General features: G+C 34.0%; 1 protein-coding gene across 9 annotated transcripts in view; it reads left to right on the top strand.

Annotated features, from left to right (window-relative positions):
• The window catches only part of dab2ipa (DAB2 interacting protein a), an 89,217-nt gene that overhangs the window by 54,774 nt on the left and 17,034 nt on the right, over positions 1-17,409 (top strand). For 5 of the 9 annotated variants that reach the window (XM_042729426.1, XM_042729429.1, XM_042729430.1 and 2 more), the window contains 3 exons: positions 8,090-8,246; positions 10,297-10,395; positions 10,632-11,186. In XM_042729426.1, coding sequence (XP_042585360.1) covers positions 8,090-8,246; positions 10,297-10,395; positions 10,632-11,186 — 811 coding nt within the window. Of the gene's footprint in view, positions 1-3,038; positions 4,025-8,089; positions 8,247-10,296; positions 10,396-10,631; positions 11,187-17,409 lie in introns of those variants that run through there. The other 4 variants (XM_042729427.1, XM_042729434.1, XM_042729433.1 and 1 more) reach the window with 2 other exon arrangements.

The following is a 17,409-nucleotide window of genomic DNA, read 5'->3' as shown; positions in this document are numbered from 1 at the left end:
CAGTTTGTGAATTGATATTATGATATCCGTTATTCCACCCTGTTACTGGGATGTGCTGTTTGACATCCCAATGTTCTCTATGTGGAATGGGCGGATCTGATAATCCATGTTTGAAGAGATGCTGTGAGAGAATGAAGATTTTTGCCATTTATAATTCATTAAATATTTTTAAATATTAAAAATAAAGGTTTTCACAGTTTTGGTTTTCCAAAGAACCTTTTAGTGAACAATTCCTAAATGACTTATTTTTTTCTTAGTGTGAGGATTGTTTTAAAATCTAAAGAACCTTTTTCCACTTCTAAGAACCTTTTGGGGAATCTAACGGTTCTATGGATGTTAAAGGTTCTTTATGGAACCATAGATGCCATTAAAGAACCTTTGTTTTTGAGAGTGTTGTATAGGTTGTATATTTGACTTAGTGCATCTGTAGTTGTGTATTTACAAGAGTGTGTTATTTAGCATAGCTTAAGAAGCTCCATGGTGAAGACTGAGAGTATGTTATGAATATGTGTAGTATTTATTATAAATTATGAGTACTTTGCTTTATTTTATTGCCGTGATTAAATGTTTATTGGCAAACAAAATTAATTAAATTACATTATTATGTGTTCTCATTCTATATGCTGCTGGACACATAACATATAAATCTTAATCGAATGAGACATGTAGAGTAAATAATAAATACTCAAGTATGATTTTGTTGAAATCAGTTTAAATGCTTGACACTCATTTAGTAAATAAACAAAAGAAAATCCTGCATGGTACCAATACTTGCAAAAGTATATTAAAAAAAGTATTAGTAGTGTGCTTGATTTTCATTTGGTTTTTTGACATTTTTTGGTCTCTTTTTCTCCTACGCACAATATGATTGATTGTTAATGGACACTCATTTAAAATCCAAAAAACATTAATTAAAATGATCAATTTGACATTTTCATGTACAATATCCTGTACAATTTGAAGATAATAATAAAATTGAACAACAATATTTTTTAAAGTCACATTTTTTATTATAACTATATTGTTTACTTAAAAAAAACATGTTTTCAAAATGCTTTTTTCACCAGGCAGGTGCAGTGTGAATGTACTATGCTGAGGACAAAATGAATATTCATGTTTTAAATTTTTTTCATTTGTAGGAATCTGTTAATTACTCGTTTAGGAGCAAGGTTTGGCATTTGTGTGAGTGTTTGCGTCTGACTCATTCTGTCCAAGCCAATCTAAGCCATTATCACTAGTTGTGTGAAGGATTTTTAAGGGCCCTCAAAATTCATGATGATTTCAAAAACCTTGTCACATAGCAGTTTAAGACTCGCCAAGGTTAGCGCAGAAATATCGTTCCATTTTAACTGCCTTTCTCTCTCTACACAACCATTTTAGAGCTTCAGTAATTCCTGGCAGTTTAAAAGCCTTGCTGGTTGTGGGCTGTTAAAATTGGGTATAAGTTGACATGTCAAGCATTGGCAGATGCATTTAATGGGCTTTTACAGCTCTTTATGTTGACCTAAAAAAAGTATGTGTAATTTGTCTGTCAGTTCTTTGAAATGGTCTGTTTTGAACCATGTTATGACATATTATAACCTTGTTAGTCAATGCACGGTAAACATCAACATTTTATTGTCTTATTTAACATCACCAGTACTTATTTAAGAATGTGCATTTAAATGTGAGTTCCATTTTCCATGGAAGGAAAATGTTTATTTTCATAAAATATGCATACATAACTTTTCTTTTGTTTTTCTCCTGCTTTCTCATAAAAAAAAAAAAGTATTTCTTTCCATGCCCCAAGAATCACCCAAATAAGCTTCTCTAAAAAGATTCTTGTGGGTTTTAGGAGTGACCCCATCGATAGTGCTGAGATTATCTAACTATTCATCTGTGAACTCAAACACAGCTGTTGAAATGCAGTAATAAGCTGTGTACCAGGGTATTATGGGATGCTGAACAATTACATTGTTCACTGAGCTCCCAAATGTTTTTCTGATTATAAAATGAGAGGTTTAGTGAGATGTGTTACATGAGCTGACTGATCTAGTTCGCATGTATCTTGTGTATTCATATTGCCCTTAAGGAATAATGGATAGTTTTGACATTTTGTCATATTTTTTTTTTACTCCAAGTATGTAGCCGAAAACACATTTGAGTGTAAGTAAAAATGGCTTAAAAGCAAATAAATAATATACATTTTTAGCTTTTGAAATCTTGGCTTGTGAAATTCTCTTAAATGTAGCTTGTTCATAATCTAAGCCTACAGTATATACTGTATACAGTCTATGTATATCGTGTATATTACTACTATTTAAAAGTTCAGGGTTGGTAAGACTTTAATGTTTTTAAGAAGTACCCTGCACGGCTGCATTTATTTGATCAAAATAAAATAAAAATAGTAATATTGTGAAATAATATTAAAATTTAAAATAACTTTTTTCTGTTTTGATATATTTTAAAATAAAATGTATTCCTATGAGCAAGCTGAATTTTTTAGCAGCCATTCATCGGCATATTAGAATGATTTCTGGAGGGTTCTTCAGCAATCATTCTAATATGCTGATTTGCTGCTCAGGATACATTTCTTATTATCATTAGTGCTGTCAAATGATTAATCACGATTAATCGCATCCAAAATAAAAGTTTTGTTTACATAATATATGTGTGTATGTGTAATATACTGTGTATATTTATTATGTGTATATAAATACAAACACATGCATGTATATATTTAAGAAGAATATGTTATGTTTATATATTAAATATATTTATATATAATATAAAATATAAGAATATAAATATATAAATGTATATAGATGTAAATATTTTTCTAAATATATACTTTATGTGTGTGTATTTATATATACATAATAAATATACACTGTACACATACATATATTATGTAAACAAAACTTTTATTTTGGATGCGATTAATCGCGATTAATCATTTGACAGCCCTAATTATCATTAATTCTTTGATAAATAGAAAGTACAAATGAACAACATTTTTTTAAAATACAACTTTTTTGTAGCAATATCTTTCACTTTACTGTCCTTGCTAAAGGATGCATCGATAAAAATTAATTTCTTTTAAAAATGCAGAAGAGCTACTCAGGTACTCTACACCCTTGTAAAACATTGCTGTAGTTGTTCTGTATGTATTTCCCAGTTGCACTACAGGCCAAGTTTGAATTTCCATTAAACAGCACCGTATGCCAGGTTCACTGAGCCATTGTCATTCTCTTTAAAAACCTTGCTTGTATTGCTGGTTTCCTTGGCAGTCCTTTCCTATTTGGAGCAGAGATCTCGAGGGAGGACTGCTTCCTGTCGAGGAGTGTGGGAACCGTTGGAGGCGGAGTACACCGTACACAGTCAACCACAGATATAGGACACAAACTTAGACCAGACGGCAGGCTGCACTCCACAACATGAATTTAATTACAGCATGCGAGGTCTGCGGAGTCCACAATCTGCTGCTGTCTATTCTTCCTCCCTTATTATTAGCTCATGAAGACGTACTTAAAGAGAAACCGTTTTGCTTTGCCGTAATGTAGAAGTGCTTTTTTAATAATTGGCTATTTAGTGTTACCATTATTTTTTAAAGCTTTGTAGTGCAATGATACACAGACTTTTAACTGCTGGTTGCTTACAGTTTTATAACCTTTAATTATGCAATTTTTTTTTTTGTAGAATCATCTTTTTAAAGAATAACATTCCATGTAAACCCAACAAGAACTGCAGCAACAGTCTGTAAAGCCTTGCTCTGATAGCAAGAGCAGCATATTTTTAAATAGAAATCCTTGAAAATGGATTTGGGTGTGTTCAAGATGCAACAGATTGTTCCCTAGGGTGGTTGGAGACTAAGGCACTCCCTCGCTCTAAATGTTTTAGGCAGAGCACTGTGCAGTGAACACGGTTTCCAAGCTGATATCTTGCAGGAAAATCAAGGATAATCGCTACACTGGCTCACTTCTCTTGCAGCCTCTGGACTTGTTTTGTTTTGCACTGGGACCATGCTGAATCAGAATAGTAAAAAGTAAGTTTGGGAAATGTTGCTTCTTCCTGTTTTTCTCATCTTGATGGCTGCGGTTCTATTGAAAAGTCTTGTTATTGACACTGGGTTTGATGGGATTAACAGATTAGTTGGATGTTTGACTGTTTTTCTGTAACCTGCAATGGAGTTTGTTGTTTCAGTTCATGCTGTGCCAAAATGGTTTCCTTTTTTTTTCTTGTTTCTTTGTGATAGCCAACCATAACGGAGCTTTGATGTCTGAATACCTAAGCAGTTATTGTGGTTTTTGATCATGATGTGACTAGAAAGATTAATAAAGCATTTTAGTATAAAAATTTACTAAGTACAGCATTACTAAAGACAGTTCCACTTTCAACAGGGTCCAAAAGTGAGGTTCTGTTAAGCATTATATATTTGTTTTACATCATGTTTCTTTGTTTTATTATTATTAAAAAAAAAAAAATCTGAATTTCCGTGTTTAAATTTGTATGTACTGTATGCAAATGTCATTGTTTTCTTAAAATAAGTACAAAAAACCCAATATGCAAAGAGATTTTGTCATTATACACTTCTCTTTTGCATTTTAAACTGATAAGAAAACAGGTTTTTTAATACACTGTAGAAGTTTCTATTTCCAAACTCGACCTGTGTAAATCTCAGCTCCATGGGCTCACATTTCCCATGAGTCATCACCAACCTTCTCTGATCAGAGGAGCCCATGCATGCACAAACAGAACAAGTTTGTGCCCATGCAGATGTCTACTTGACCTTTGCATTATTTAATGCTTCGAATGCCGTGTTTTATCTACTAATAGATGATTTTCAGTGCCTTCTTTTCCAGAAAGAATATTTGGATAATATTTCTGCCTTTTTATTCAGAGATGTGGCTTGGCAGTTAACACAAGTGCATGCACAGATAAATGACGATCTATATCAAAATTAAAAATTCTCCAAGATCAAAATTTCCACAAAAACAGAAAAAGAACAAATATCACAAGAACAATGTGTCATACATTCACATGAAATGTTAACTCAGAGGTAGAGTTACACTCATGGGACACTGCACTTCAACATTCACAAAAGTTCATTATTTGCATGTGCTTTAAAGCCTTGCCGGTGGAATATATAATTTGTGTACTGTTCTGACATGAGCTTTTTCAGAGCATGTACACCTGAAGTGCACACACACTAAAAAAAGCCTGTCGAACAGTGCCTGATTGCTGGAATACACTATCTTTGGTGTTGGATTGCGCTAATAATGTCAAAAACACACAAGGTTTGCATATAAACACAGTTGGTTATGTCTAAAGTGAAAGTAAACAGTTGAGAGAAAAACAGATGCGTATCTGTGTATTAGTGCAAGTCTTAAAGGGACAGCAGAGTAATAGTATTGAACTTGCTGCAGCTTGTCATTAAAGGTATAGTTCACCAAATTAATATCTGCCATTATTTACTCACTCTCATGTTGTCCCAAACCGGTATTAATTACTTTCTTGTGCTGAACACAAAAGAAGATATTTTAAAGAATGTGGGTAAACAAAGAGTGGCTGGTCCCAATTGACTTTGATAGTAGGAAAAAAAAAAAAAAAACGGGCCAAGCAACTGTTTGGTTACCCACATTATTCATTCATTCATTCTTCATTCACTCTGTTTTTAAAATAGAGAACGTAGTTTGGTTGTACTGATCAGATAACTTTCAAAAATTGTAAAACCAACATGACAAAGAATAATGATAAAATCATGAATCGTGATTTTCCTGAAAAAAAAAATGATATGGTATTTTTGCCATATCTCCCACCGCTACATTAGTGTGCTGCTCATGTAGATGATGCAAGTTTAAGGTTTGCAGCATTTAGCAATTCGTTCCTTGATTATTTCCTCTGCTGTAGTCATGAATCTGTAAATTAAAATGGCGAAAGGCCTCTCTCTCTCTGTATATGTATATATTAAAAATGCATTAATACTTGTATATATAATTATAGAAATATAGATATGTGTAACTAACATTAGTTATGTAATTCATAGAAGTTAGTATTAAAATATTATAAACCGTCTTTTTCGTTTTTTCTTTGTAATTTTTTTGTTATGAAGTACGTCTTTTCCAATCCTGTTGCCCTTATCGGTAATTCTCTAAATGCATAAAGCAAGTTTCCTTGTCATTTTGGTCGATGTTTGGAGCAAACATATGTTCACCTCAGGTCATCTGTGGACTCCCTGACACCACTGGCAGAGTCACTAGAGAGACGTTACATGAGTTTTATTATCGGCCTGCAGTCTGCAGTGTGTCATTCGTCAGGACCTGAGAAGCACTGGCTTGATTTGATCTATTACATGTCAGGAAAAATGAACAGATGAACTGTGGTATGCAGGACCTCGGGAGGGTAATATGGTCATCGTCCTGTGGGATTTGACTGAAAAGAGTTTTTATAGCCTTTGACTTATGCCCTGTGAATTCTTATGAAACTAGCGGAATTTCAGAAAAATATAGGTATTTCTTGTCTTCTTTTAAATCCTATTCTGACTGTCATGGACCAGGATAGCAAAATGGGCCTGTAACTTTCTTGAGACTTTCCAAGGGAGTTTTTATGTTACACAATTTCATAACTCATAATTTGATCTGCCAATTTCTGTTATCAGCAGGGTGCCTGTGTAATTCCATCATCTGTTACCTCAACTCAATATCTAAGGACTGAAATGAATATGAAAATCAATTTGGTTGCACATTTTTTTTCTCCTTTCTGGGTTGCACTGTATAGTAATTTGCAGGACTGTAAGGATGAGATTTGTGGATGCTATAACTTCAGTGATGTACAGCATGTCGCAGTAATAGATAAAGCCCTGCACCTCTCAAGAATGCAGGAAAGAGCAGTAGTAAAAATAAAATATATTCATACTATATCAGTTATCAGTCTGTATTATTTATTTATGTGGCATCATATCAATGAATATTCATATGTAATTTAAAAAAAATTAACATCTGTATTATCTTGGCCATCATTTATCACTCATTTGAATAATTTAATAACATTGTTAAGTGCAGTCGTAAATCTCAGAATGAATATCCATCAGAATAATTTTAGTTTTTAGTATTTTTTTTTCTATTTTGGATTTTATTATATACCAAGTATATATATATATATATATATAAATATATATATATACACACATATATTTATACCTCAGTTATGTTTCATACCTTTGTCTTAGATGTTTCCTAATATTTCTTAGGAGAAATAAATATAGACAATAATGTAGAAATATCGTAAGCTACAAAATTAATGTTGAAATAGGGCTCAGATGAGTTAATTTTTTTAATATTTTAAAGTGGTATATTGAAGTTCATGTTGAAATGAACATTTGATTGCACATTTTGATACCTGAGCAATTAAGAGCACAGTTTTAGACATTGTTGAAATATCTAAAATTTCAGAGAAGATTTTCTCTCAGGAAACTCTAACAGCACACTTCATTTGCTCCATTTGCTCTTTCCTAATCACATCATTGTCTAGGAGGAGCAATTAAGAAATTAGCAACATTTTCTTTCCTAAAGGAACATGGAGAAGACAAGTCACACTTCCTGTAAACACTTCTTCTCACCTTTTACTTTGTGTGTGTGTGTATGAGTGTTACTTCCTTTTCATTTTTGTGACAGAACTGGTCATCTCAACATGCCCTCGGTGGCTTCATTCAAACAGTCCCATCCGAGTAAAGGTCATCCACCTGGAGGGCAAACTTTATTTACCACTTTCTGTGTAAGACACACCTCACTTCCAATCAGGCAAAGCTGCTTTTTGATGCCTCATTGCAACTTTGTGGAAATGCCTCATGGCCTCATCATTTCCCAGGCCGCTGCCCCTCTGATCTTCGTCAGATATGTCATGACGGTGCCTGGAAGCTTCAGCTTTTGTATGCATTGCAGCAGAACTGCTGACTAGTCAGGCAGTGAGAAATCAGCAGCTCGTGCTGTGCTCACAGCAGCACGCCAGCGTATTCCGATAGTTCCGGTCCGCATCGCATCTCACTTCTAATCAACTACAAATGCCTGTTTGACTCTGATGCATGTGTTCCTCTCTTCCTGTTTCACTCCAGTAGATCCCATCTGATGCAGAGGCTGAAGGAATCGCGGTCTCACGAGTCGTTGCTCAGCCCCAGCAGTGCAGTAGAAGCTCTAGATCTCAGTATGGAGGAGGAAGTCCTCATCAAACCTGTGCACAGCAGCATCCTGGGACAGGATTTCTGCTTTGAGGTGAGTCGACTGACCTCAGTGCCCTGTTGAAGTCACAGCTCTGAATTAATTGCCAAAAGGACTTTTAATGTCCGACAAGTCTCAAAATAGCACGCAGCAAAGGCCCATTAAAACTTCATTAAGACCATTAGCCAAGATCAAATAGTTTGCAGAAAATAGCAGCGCTATCTAGCCGTTGCGCAGTTAAGTCATTGAGGGGCCACGGGTCATGTTACTGGATGATTTTCATGTGTGCTGCAGAGAAGGCTCACTTAAAACAGATGCTTATATAATTACAAGGTCAGAGGGTGCAGACAAAAAAAACTGATAACACACATCCACAAAAATTTCCTCAAAAAAAAAAAAATTAACCAAAAAAAAAAACGAATTTATATATATATATACATATTATTTTATTTATAGTGTACTGTACTTCTAAACCTTTCTTACTTCTGTTGAACACAAAATAAGGGATTTTAAAGGACATTCATGCTGCTTTGTGGCTGTTAAACTCCAAAAAGCACAAAAATACCATAAAAAAGCAGTGCTGGAATGCTACTTTGCAACTTTAGCTTGCCAAGCAGCAAGCTAAGCATAATTTGAAGTTGTTAAACTACAGTCATGCTGCTGTTTTAGATTACATTTAGTTAACTACTCTACATTAAAATTGCTTACAGAGGAATGTTTTTGTATTTAAAACAATGATTTTAGAAAAGGGTTTTTGAATTAATCTAAGTTAGGTAGTATGATACTTAAATCAGATATCTGTATGCAGATCTTAATACCAGAAGGGTCTTCCTGTCTCTTTGCATTTCTTGCCCAGAGGGTGCAAAAGAGCCTGTCCCCTCTGTCTGAGTATCTCCTCTAATTCTCTGTGTTCTGTGAGGTGAGTTCTAAGAGGAACCAATTCACAAGGAGTCGATGACTGTTACACTGCAGCAGACGCCAGCTGGAAAGAATGAGACACTCACAGTTAGTAGAAGTTCTGCAGGGGTCAGCCAGAGGTCCATTATGGATTATGCTCTGTTTGCTCTATTTATTCCATCATTTATGTAATGTATGTAAACTAGAATTATAACATTAAGAATTATATGGGAATTGAATTGCATTTAGTAGGGTACACTCAATTTCTGAAGTGGAAGGATAAACTGACTTTTTAAAATAAGCCTGATTTACATAAAATGTGATGTTGTTGAGCTTAAAAAGAATGTTTTGCCATTACATTGTAAATGTTTACAATTGCTTATTTTAAATATTTGCAATATTTGCAAATATTTTGCAATATACTTATTTAAAATATCTATATTTCAGATATTTAAATATTTTACAATTATTTATTTTTGTTTAATATTTGTTACTTTACTTATTTAAAATATTTATTTCAGTTTAAATATAATCTATAACATAATTTAAATTTATTTTATTTTATTATATTTCACAATAAATAATTTAAAATATATATTTACATTCTAATTTAATTGTAATTACTTATTTTTTTCTTAATATAAATTTTTCTAATTAGTTATTTTAAATATTTATTTTAAGTATAATTTAAATACAAAGAATAAGCAGCGCTATATCAGTGCAGATAATGCCTGCTTAATCTGGATCGGTTTTCAAATTAGAGCTGTTTTTGTTCTGAAACACAGCATGCAAAAGTCTCGCAACTGTTTAGTGAATTCACCCCTCTGTATTCAAATGTGGTCCAGTACTTTTGATGTCACCTGGATTGTGTTGCTCTGAGCAGATGGTCTTTTCAGGGTAAATTTTGGATATGAAAAGAACATTTGTAAAAGGCCTATGCATGTATCTCAACTCTCTGATATCACATGTGATCCTGCAAATACGTTAGATGTAAGTGTGCTCTGTCTGATAGGGCTATTTGAGAGTTTTGTTCTTCCTCCAAATGTAATTGCTCTCCACTCCTGGGAAACAGTTCATTGATTGAGTACTGTAGCGTTCAGTGGATCTCTCTGCTCACATCCACCATCTCCCGATCTGCATTTCAGTCCTTTCAAGCTCCGTTAATGCACTTATCCACAAATTTGATAATTGTAATCTGTAATTGCAGGTAACTACTTCAACAGGAAGCAAATGCTTCTCATGTCGGTCGGCTGCCGAGAGAGACAAATGGATGGAGAATTTGAGACGTGCTGTGCATCCCAACAAGGTAAACTGGATGATTCATCTGAATCCTGGATAATTCTAGACGAGATGAGGTTTAAGCCAGTCAGCATGTTACTTTTTCATATATCCCGTCTCACATATTGATTGACCGTTTCTGATCGACTTCTCTGCATTAACACGGCTTAACTTGTTAAAGTACACAGGAGGTTATCTAATTCCTTTCTGCAGTTTACAGAGGTCACTGTAAAACGCAGTGTTTTCGTTTTTTATATTCCGCAGGATAACACCCGTCGAGTGGAAAACATGCTGAAATGTTGGATTATCGAAGCCAAGGATTTGCCGGCAAAGAAAAAATACTTCTGTGAACTTTGTCTGGATGACACGTTATACGCACGGACTACCTGCAAACTCAAAACGGACAATGTTTTCTGGGGCGAACACTTTGAGTTCAACAACCTGCCCTCAGTTAAGAGCATCACCGTGCATCTTTACAAAGAAACGGACAAAAAGAAGAAGAAGGACAAAAATAACTACGTAGGTCTGGTCAGTATCCCTATAGCGGCAGTCACCGGCCGGCAGTTTGTGGAAAAATGGTATTCCGTGAGCACACCGAATCCCAATAAAGGAAAGAGTCCAGGACCCATGGTCCGAATGAAATCCCGATATCAGAGCATGAGCATCCTCCCCATGGAGCTGTACAAGGAGTTCGCAGAGTATATTACTAACAATTACATGCTAATGTGCTCATTGCTGGAGCCAGCACTAAGTGTGAAGAACAAGGAGGAGATGGCTTGTGCACTTGTCCATATCTTACAAAGCACAGGCAAGGCCAAGGTAAGATGATTACATTGCATGCTTTTATGCCACTTTAAAGTCAACATGAAATCAGAGTTCACCCTATTTTCTCTCCTAATGCACATTCCTGCTCTTGTTGTACAGGATTCATCAGTTATTCACATTATTGAGAATTAGTGAGAATAAAGTCATAATATTTTGAGATTTAAATAGTAGCATTGTGAGATTAAGTTCCTAGTATTTTGAGAATTAAGTATAAAATAGCAGAACAAGTCATATCAATAGGAGAATAAATTCATAGCAATATGAGATTAAAGTGGACCACTGGTTGCCATTTATATTATTTTTTGCTTCATCCTATCCTAAAGTATTTGTTGAGTTATTTATTGCTAAATCCTATCCTAAAGTAGATTTAACTAAATCATCCACATCCATTTCTCACATAGAAGCTAAAGGAACAACGATTAATCAAAATATTAACTTTATTCTCAAAATATTAAAACTGTAACCTCATATTTCTACTATATTATTCATGTATTGACTAAAGTTGTAATTCTGACTTTATTCTTATAATTTATATTTATTTAGTATTTTTTAAAGTGCCATTAAAACGTTATAATTTCCAGAAGTCATCATCACTCAGAAATGTATCAAATTCCATAATTAAAATGTGGTGCAAAGGGCTTTTCATGTTGACTATGAAAGTAAATGTGTTGCCTGGCTGCATTTGTTATTTCTAGGAAGATTGTTTAATTATAGACTCTCACAGATGCAGTTTGGTGACAACCGAACGAGAGAGTGACATGACGATTTGTACATTGTCAAGATAAAACACTCAACAATCATTGTGCTACTTTGAGTTCCCATGTTACATTCTAAATTCTTTCGGATTATGAGGTCTTAGTATAAAAAAGCCGACTGACAGTGACAGTTATTTTGAAGAGTTTTTTTCTGAACCGAAGCATTTGCTTAGTTGTGAGTGTTGCTGAAAGAAACAGAACAGGACGTTCTAGGCCTTACTCTAAACCCATCAAATGTCCAACTGCGAAAAACATCAGCGATAGAGAAGAACAATAGAGACGTGGCCTGCTTCCCCTCATTTAATCACGGGAGTGCTGAGCGCTATGATTGCCCTCATTAACTTGAGCACGAATGGCTCTGATACTCGCCATAAATCACCCTTAGAATCAGATGACCTCACAAACAAAAGCGCACCATCCGACGCTTTGTCACTCATCTGTCATTATCGATCAAATGCTATTGCTTTTTTTAACTGCACGCCAACCAAAGAAAATGTTGCGATTGCTTTTTTTAACTGCAGCACTCTGACGCCAATCCAAGCCATTGTTGCATCATAACGGACCTGCACAACAATTTGCCATCCATAGAATATGCGATTGCATTATTGTTAAGTGCCACTCTGAGCTTATTTGGGATTTGAGTCTGTGCAATGCAGCAATACAAACCCAAAGCACAATGTGTCTTGTGTTTAGATGTGCTTGAATGAGATTTTGGTATTTTGTTTGCCTTTTGTGTTGAGTGAAAAATTGATTCTGTCTTTTTCAGCAGGCAATAGCTGTTATTTTTCAACATTTTGCCATCACAGTGCACAATTCAAGCCAGAATGCATGCAGTATTATGTAATTTTTCAGACAATCAACGAAGTGGCTGGTCTGTCATTACAGCAGAACTGTAAGTCAATAAGGCCAAAGTCTTTCATTACACTGGCGTTTATTGGTCAGGTACTGCATTGTCTGTCATTATACGAGGCCAGAGCTGGTTAGCCAGTGCATTGTCTTTCATTAGCTGAAGCCTGGCTGCTGTAAATAAAGTGCATTGACTTAGTCTCTGCATTCCACAGCTTCCTGTCTTTGTCTGCAGGCCTGCATGATTTCAGTGAGTACTGATTAGCCTGATTATGTACTGATAGCACATAATTGAAATAATATCTGTCTGTATGGGGTATCTTGTTTTAAAATTGTCTTCAAATTGAATTGCTGCATGCCAGAATTGTCTAATGCTAAGCTCTCCATAATGTGTAGTCGCATAATATGACTTTCACCTTTATTGATCTAATAAGCAGCCATCAAATTTGTAAAATAGTCTTGAGATGCTGTGCATTTGAGCTTTGTTAATGTATCAAACATCTTTGACACACACAACTGTAAATGGTAAAGATACAGTATGTATTCAGAGTATGTATTCAGTATAGAATGTATACAGTATTATATACTGTAAATATTAATATGTAAATTACATATTTACATAATACCTATACAGGAGCTTTATCAACAATAAATACAAAGGGAATTAAATAGATATGACATATCCATTGTTATTTTTTATATTTAGTACCCCTTGTTGATTTTAGATAAATCTCCTATTATTTACATTTTTAAATGTACCATTTATACAGTAGGTATTCAGTATATAATGTATACAATATAGTCTGTATTATGTACTGTGTGTGTGTGTGTGTGTGTGTGTGTGTGTGTGTGTGTGTGTGTGTGTGTATAATACCTATTCAGGAACTTTATCAAAAATTAAAACAGGGTCATTAAATAAAATAAAAAAAAATCCAATATTTTATTTTTATATTTCTATAATTATGTTTTCATATGTTAGTTTTTAATTATTTTCTTAAATTTTTCCATGTCAGTTTTCAATAAAGCTCCTAAATATGTATTACTTTCATTTTTAAATATACAGTAGTTAAGGTGTGTATTCAGCATATGAATAATATAGTGTGTATATATTATATACTGAATTTATACTGTATATCAACATTTAAATTATTAGCAATATTAATTTCATGTCTTTACATGACAGCTTTATCCAAAGTTAAAAAGGGCCGATAAAGAAATCTAAAATATCCAAAGTTTTCATATCTTATTTTCAAAACATAAAACATAATTGTTTTTTATGTTTTTTTTTATATATTTATTTATTGCTCCTGGTCAATTTTATATAAAGCTTCTATATATATATATATATATATATATATATATATATATATATATATATATATATATATATATATATATATATATATATATATATATATATATGTATATGTATTATTATTATTATTATTTTTAAATATACCATTAATAATTATATATTTTTTTAAATGTATATATTTATCTTTCATGTCTTTTATATTTAATTATATTTTATTAAAAAAAAAATTTTTTATTAATTATATTTTAGATAATTTCCTGCTGTCCTAAATAAATAGGAATAGTCCATTTTGATTTTTACATTTTTATCCACAACAATTTAAATCCAAGCTTTGTGATACACTGATACAGATCCAGTCTGTTTGTGCAGGAACTATTGATTGTGCTGTGTGAGGGTGTGAGCAGGTGGGGGGAGATTCACGATTCTAACCTCACATAAAGAGCCAAAGTGTCCGCTCAGGGTTTGTCCCGAGGGAAATTCCAAGTGTCAGGCCTCATGCTAATCAGCTTTTATTAATTCAGCCGTTGGTTTGAGGGCCAAACGAGTTCATGTGATCACGCACAGTGAAGAATTAAGCTGTAAAGTGCTAGTCAGAAAGATTATTTATCAGCATGGCTGTGCAATAGGGAGGCGGGCCTGTGGGACAGGGGTCATTAGTGGATCGCCCAGAGGATGACTGGACCCTTGAGGGCACGCATTGCCATTTTAACAAGCCACTGCTTACTTATTCATGTCTGCCTCAAACCGTTGTAAGCATGAAGCTTAAACAGGACGTTAACAACCCTTCCACAGGCTATTGGACAGCAGGAAAAATGGGAAACATGGATTAGTATCATAATGACTGAATGGCCATTGAAAGCAATTTGAATTCACAGTATTTCAAGATACCAACAAATTTAAATTTGATTGGTTTGGTTTAATTAAATGAGCAAAATATGCATGCAACAAAACCAGAATAGGTTATATATGGTGAATTTAAATAGATCAAAAGTGATAGTAAAGACATTTTTAATGTTAAAAAGATTTCCAGTTCAAATAAATGCTGTTTTTTTGAACCTTCTATTCATATAAGAATTCTGAAAAAATTACAGTTTCCACAAAAATTTGCAGCACAACTGTTTTAGCCATTGATAATATTAAGAAATGTTTCATGAGCTCCAAATCAGCAGATTAAAATGATTTCTGAAGGATTATGTAACGATGCTCAAAATACAGTTTTGCATCAAATGAATAAATTAGATTTTAAAATATAAAGAAGTTCTTTTAAATTGTAATAATATTTCACAACATTACTGTTCTTACTGTAGCTCTGATCAAATAAATGCAGCTTTGTTGAGCACAAGAAAAAAAAGCAAACAGCAGTAGTGTATACTGTGCAAAGTATGCAAATTTTATACACAGGAAAAAGCATAACCAACTATACTGTATTTTTACCAAAAAATTCAGTATGCACAGTATCCTGCAATGCAGCGTGCTTGACTTGCAGTATGACGAATGAACTGGAAGTAATATCAACCACAATTTTTAACATCTCCCTCTCAACTGCAAAAGATATTTTTTAACAAAACTGGGCTACAAATGCCCATATTTCTGACACTTTAACTGGGCACCACTCATGCAATCTAATAAGGTCATGTGACAACAACATTTCACACAACCTTAAAGCATTTACAGCTGCATACTGTTTCACATGTATTATTTGCTTAAAATATAGACAGTATATTCTGCCTAGTATGCAGTAAATGCTTCGCTAGTACTCAATTTTCCTTAAAACCCTCATAGTTTTTCTTTTGCAGATGTGTGCTGATTGTGGTGCTAGGCTACAGACAGGCATGATGGGATGTGACAGGCATGCTGGAGAAAATGTGCTGTGCTCGGTGGCGTCTGATTAGTGGTGAGACTACGGTTAAGTCTCATCAGGGAACAGGCACTGAGTGCTGCTCACTGTGTTAAGCTCTCGTGTCCTAATTGAATACAGAACTCTGTGACTCCTGCCAAAGATGCAGAGCTTTTCGAAAAACTGGGTCTCATTTGATCCTCTCAGTGTCATAACCACAATGCACCTCTGCCTGACTGGGAAGGGAAAAGCTCAGATATGCCCTTATCACCTGATCCCACCGGTGATGGCTGAGAGAGCTTTGTGCAGCACAGAAAATCCTGTCTTGTTCTTGTCTTATATAAGTGTAACGTGTCGGCAACTGTTTTGATTGTTGCGGACACCTGCTTAAGGAGACTGTATCCTCAGAAGGGTGCTTGTAGAGGCATGCAATAATGACTCAGACACTATCTCTCAAAACACAGTCATACATATGCTGCAGATCATTGATCCAACGCCAGGGCATCAGCAGAAATCACGACCAGCTGTAGACACACACACACGCCCATGTCCTTTACAGAGATTCTGCTGACAGCAGTAGCACAGCACCACCCACATTGATCCTTCATTTCTCTTGCATTACATAGCTTATGACCAGATTGTGTTTTTGATGCTGGTGGGATCGTATGTTCTGCTGGTGTATGCCATCAAAATGCATCCTAAACCAGCATGGAGTAGCATGGGAATTTATACTGGTCTCTTAATCCATGCTAAACACATGGAGCTTATACAGGTCAGAAGCAATTGGATGCTTCTTTAAATAATACAATTTGAACTAATTTTAAGTATCTGACAGCATCAATTCAAGTCTGCTTTATCATATTTAATAATCATTCTTTGGTGACTAAAGGTTTTTGCACACTGAGTCTGAAATTCTCATCCGAAATTTTCACACGTTAAAAAAATAAATACGAAATGGTATCTTTCTATTTTGTAGTTATTGTGAAAAATGCAACATGAATATGCAGTATAATGATATAACTAGCAGAATGTTTTTTAGTATTAAAATGTGCTAAGAATGTAATTTTAGTGTTTTTTTATTTTAATGTAATGAAATGAATCAAATATTTTTTTTAAATCGGTAAATTTGAATTGAAACAAGATTTTGGATTCAAATAAATTAAAACTCATAAACCTCCCTAGTAAAAATTAAATAAACTAAAATGTATTTGAAATACTTTTATTTCATGCTAAGTATACTACAAATATATTTACATATTTATGTACTTAATAAAAATACTCTGCAATTTAACTTTTGGTAAACTAAACAGGTATACTTAAAGTCTGATAAATTGGAACTACTAATTTTTTACTTAATGCACTTTAATTGTGCAGAAGTAGTGCTAAATAAAGATATACTGAAGCACATTTGATTGTGCTAAAGTGGAACTATTGCAAGTATACTTTAGATACACTTTAAATATC

The sequence above is a fragment of the Cyprinus carpio genome, chromosome B8 (assembly GCF_018340385.1).
Source record: "Cyprinus carpio isolate SPL01 chromosome B8, ASM1834038v1, whole genome shotgun sequence".
In the NCBI taxonomy this organism is placed as follows: Eukaryota; Metazoa; Chordata; class Actinopteri; order Cypriniformes; family Cyprinidae; genus Cyprinus; species Cyprinus carpio.
This window is presented reverse-complemented; position numbering and strand designations above follow the sequence as displayed.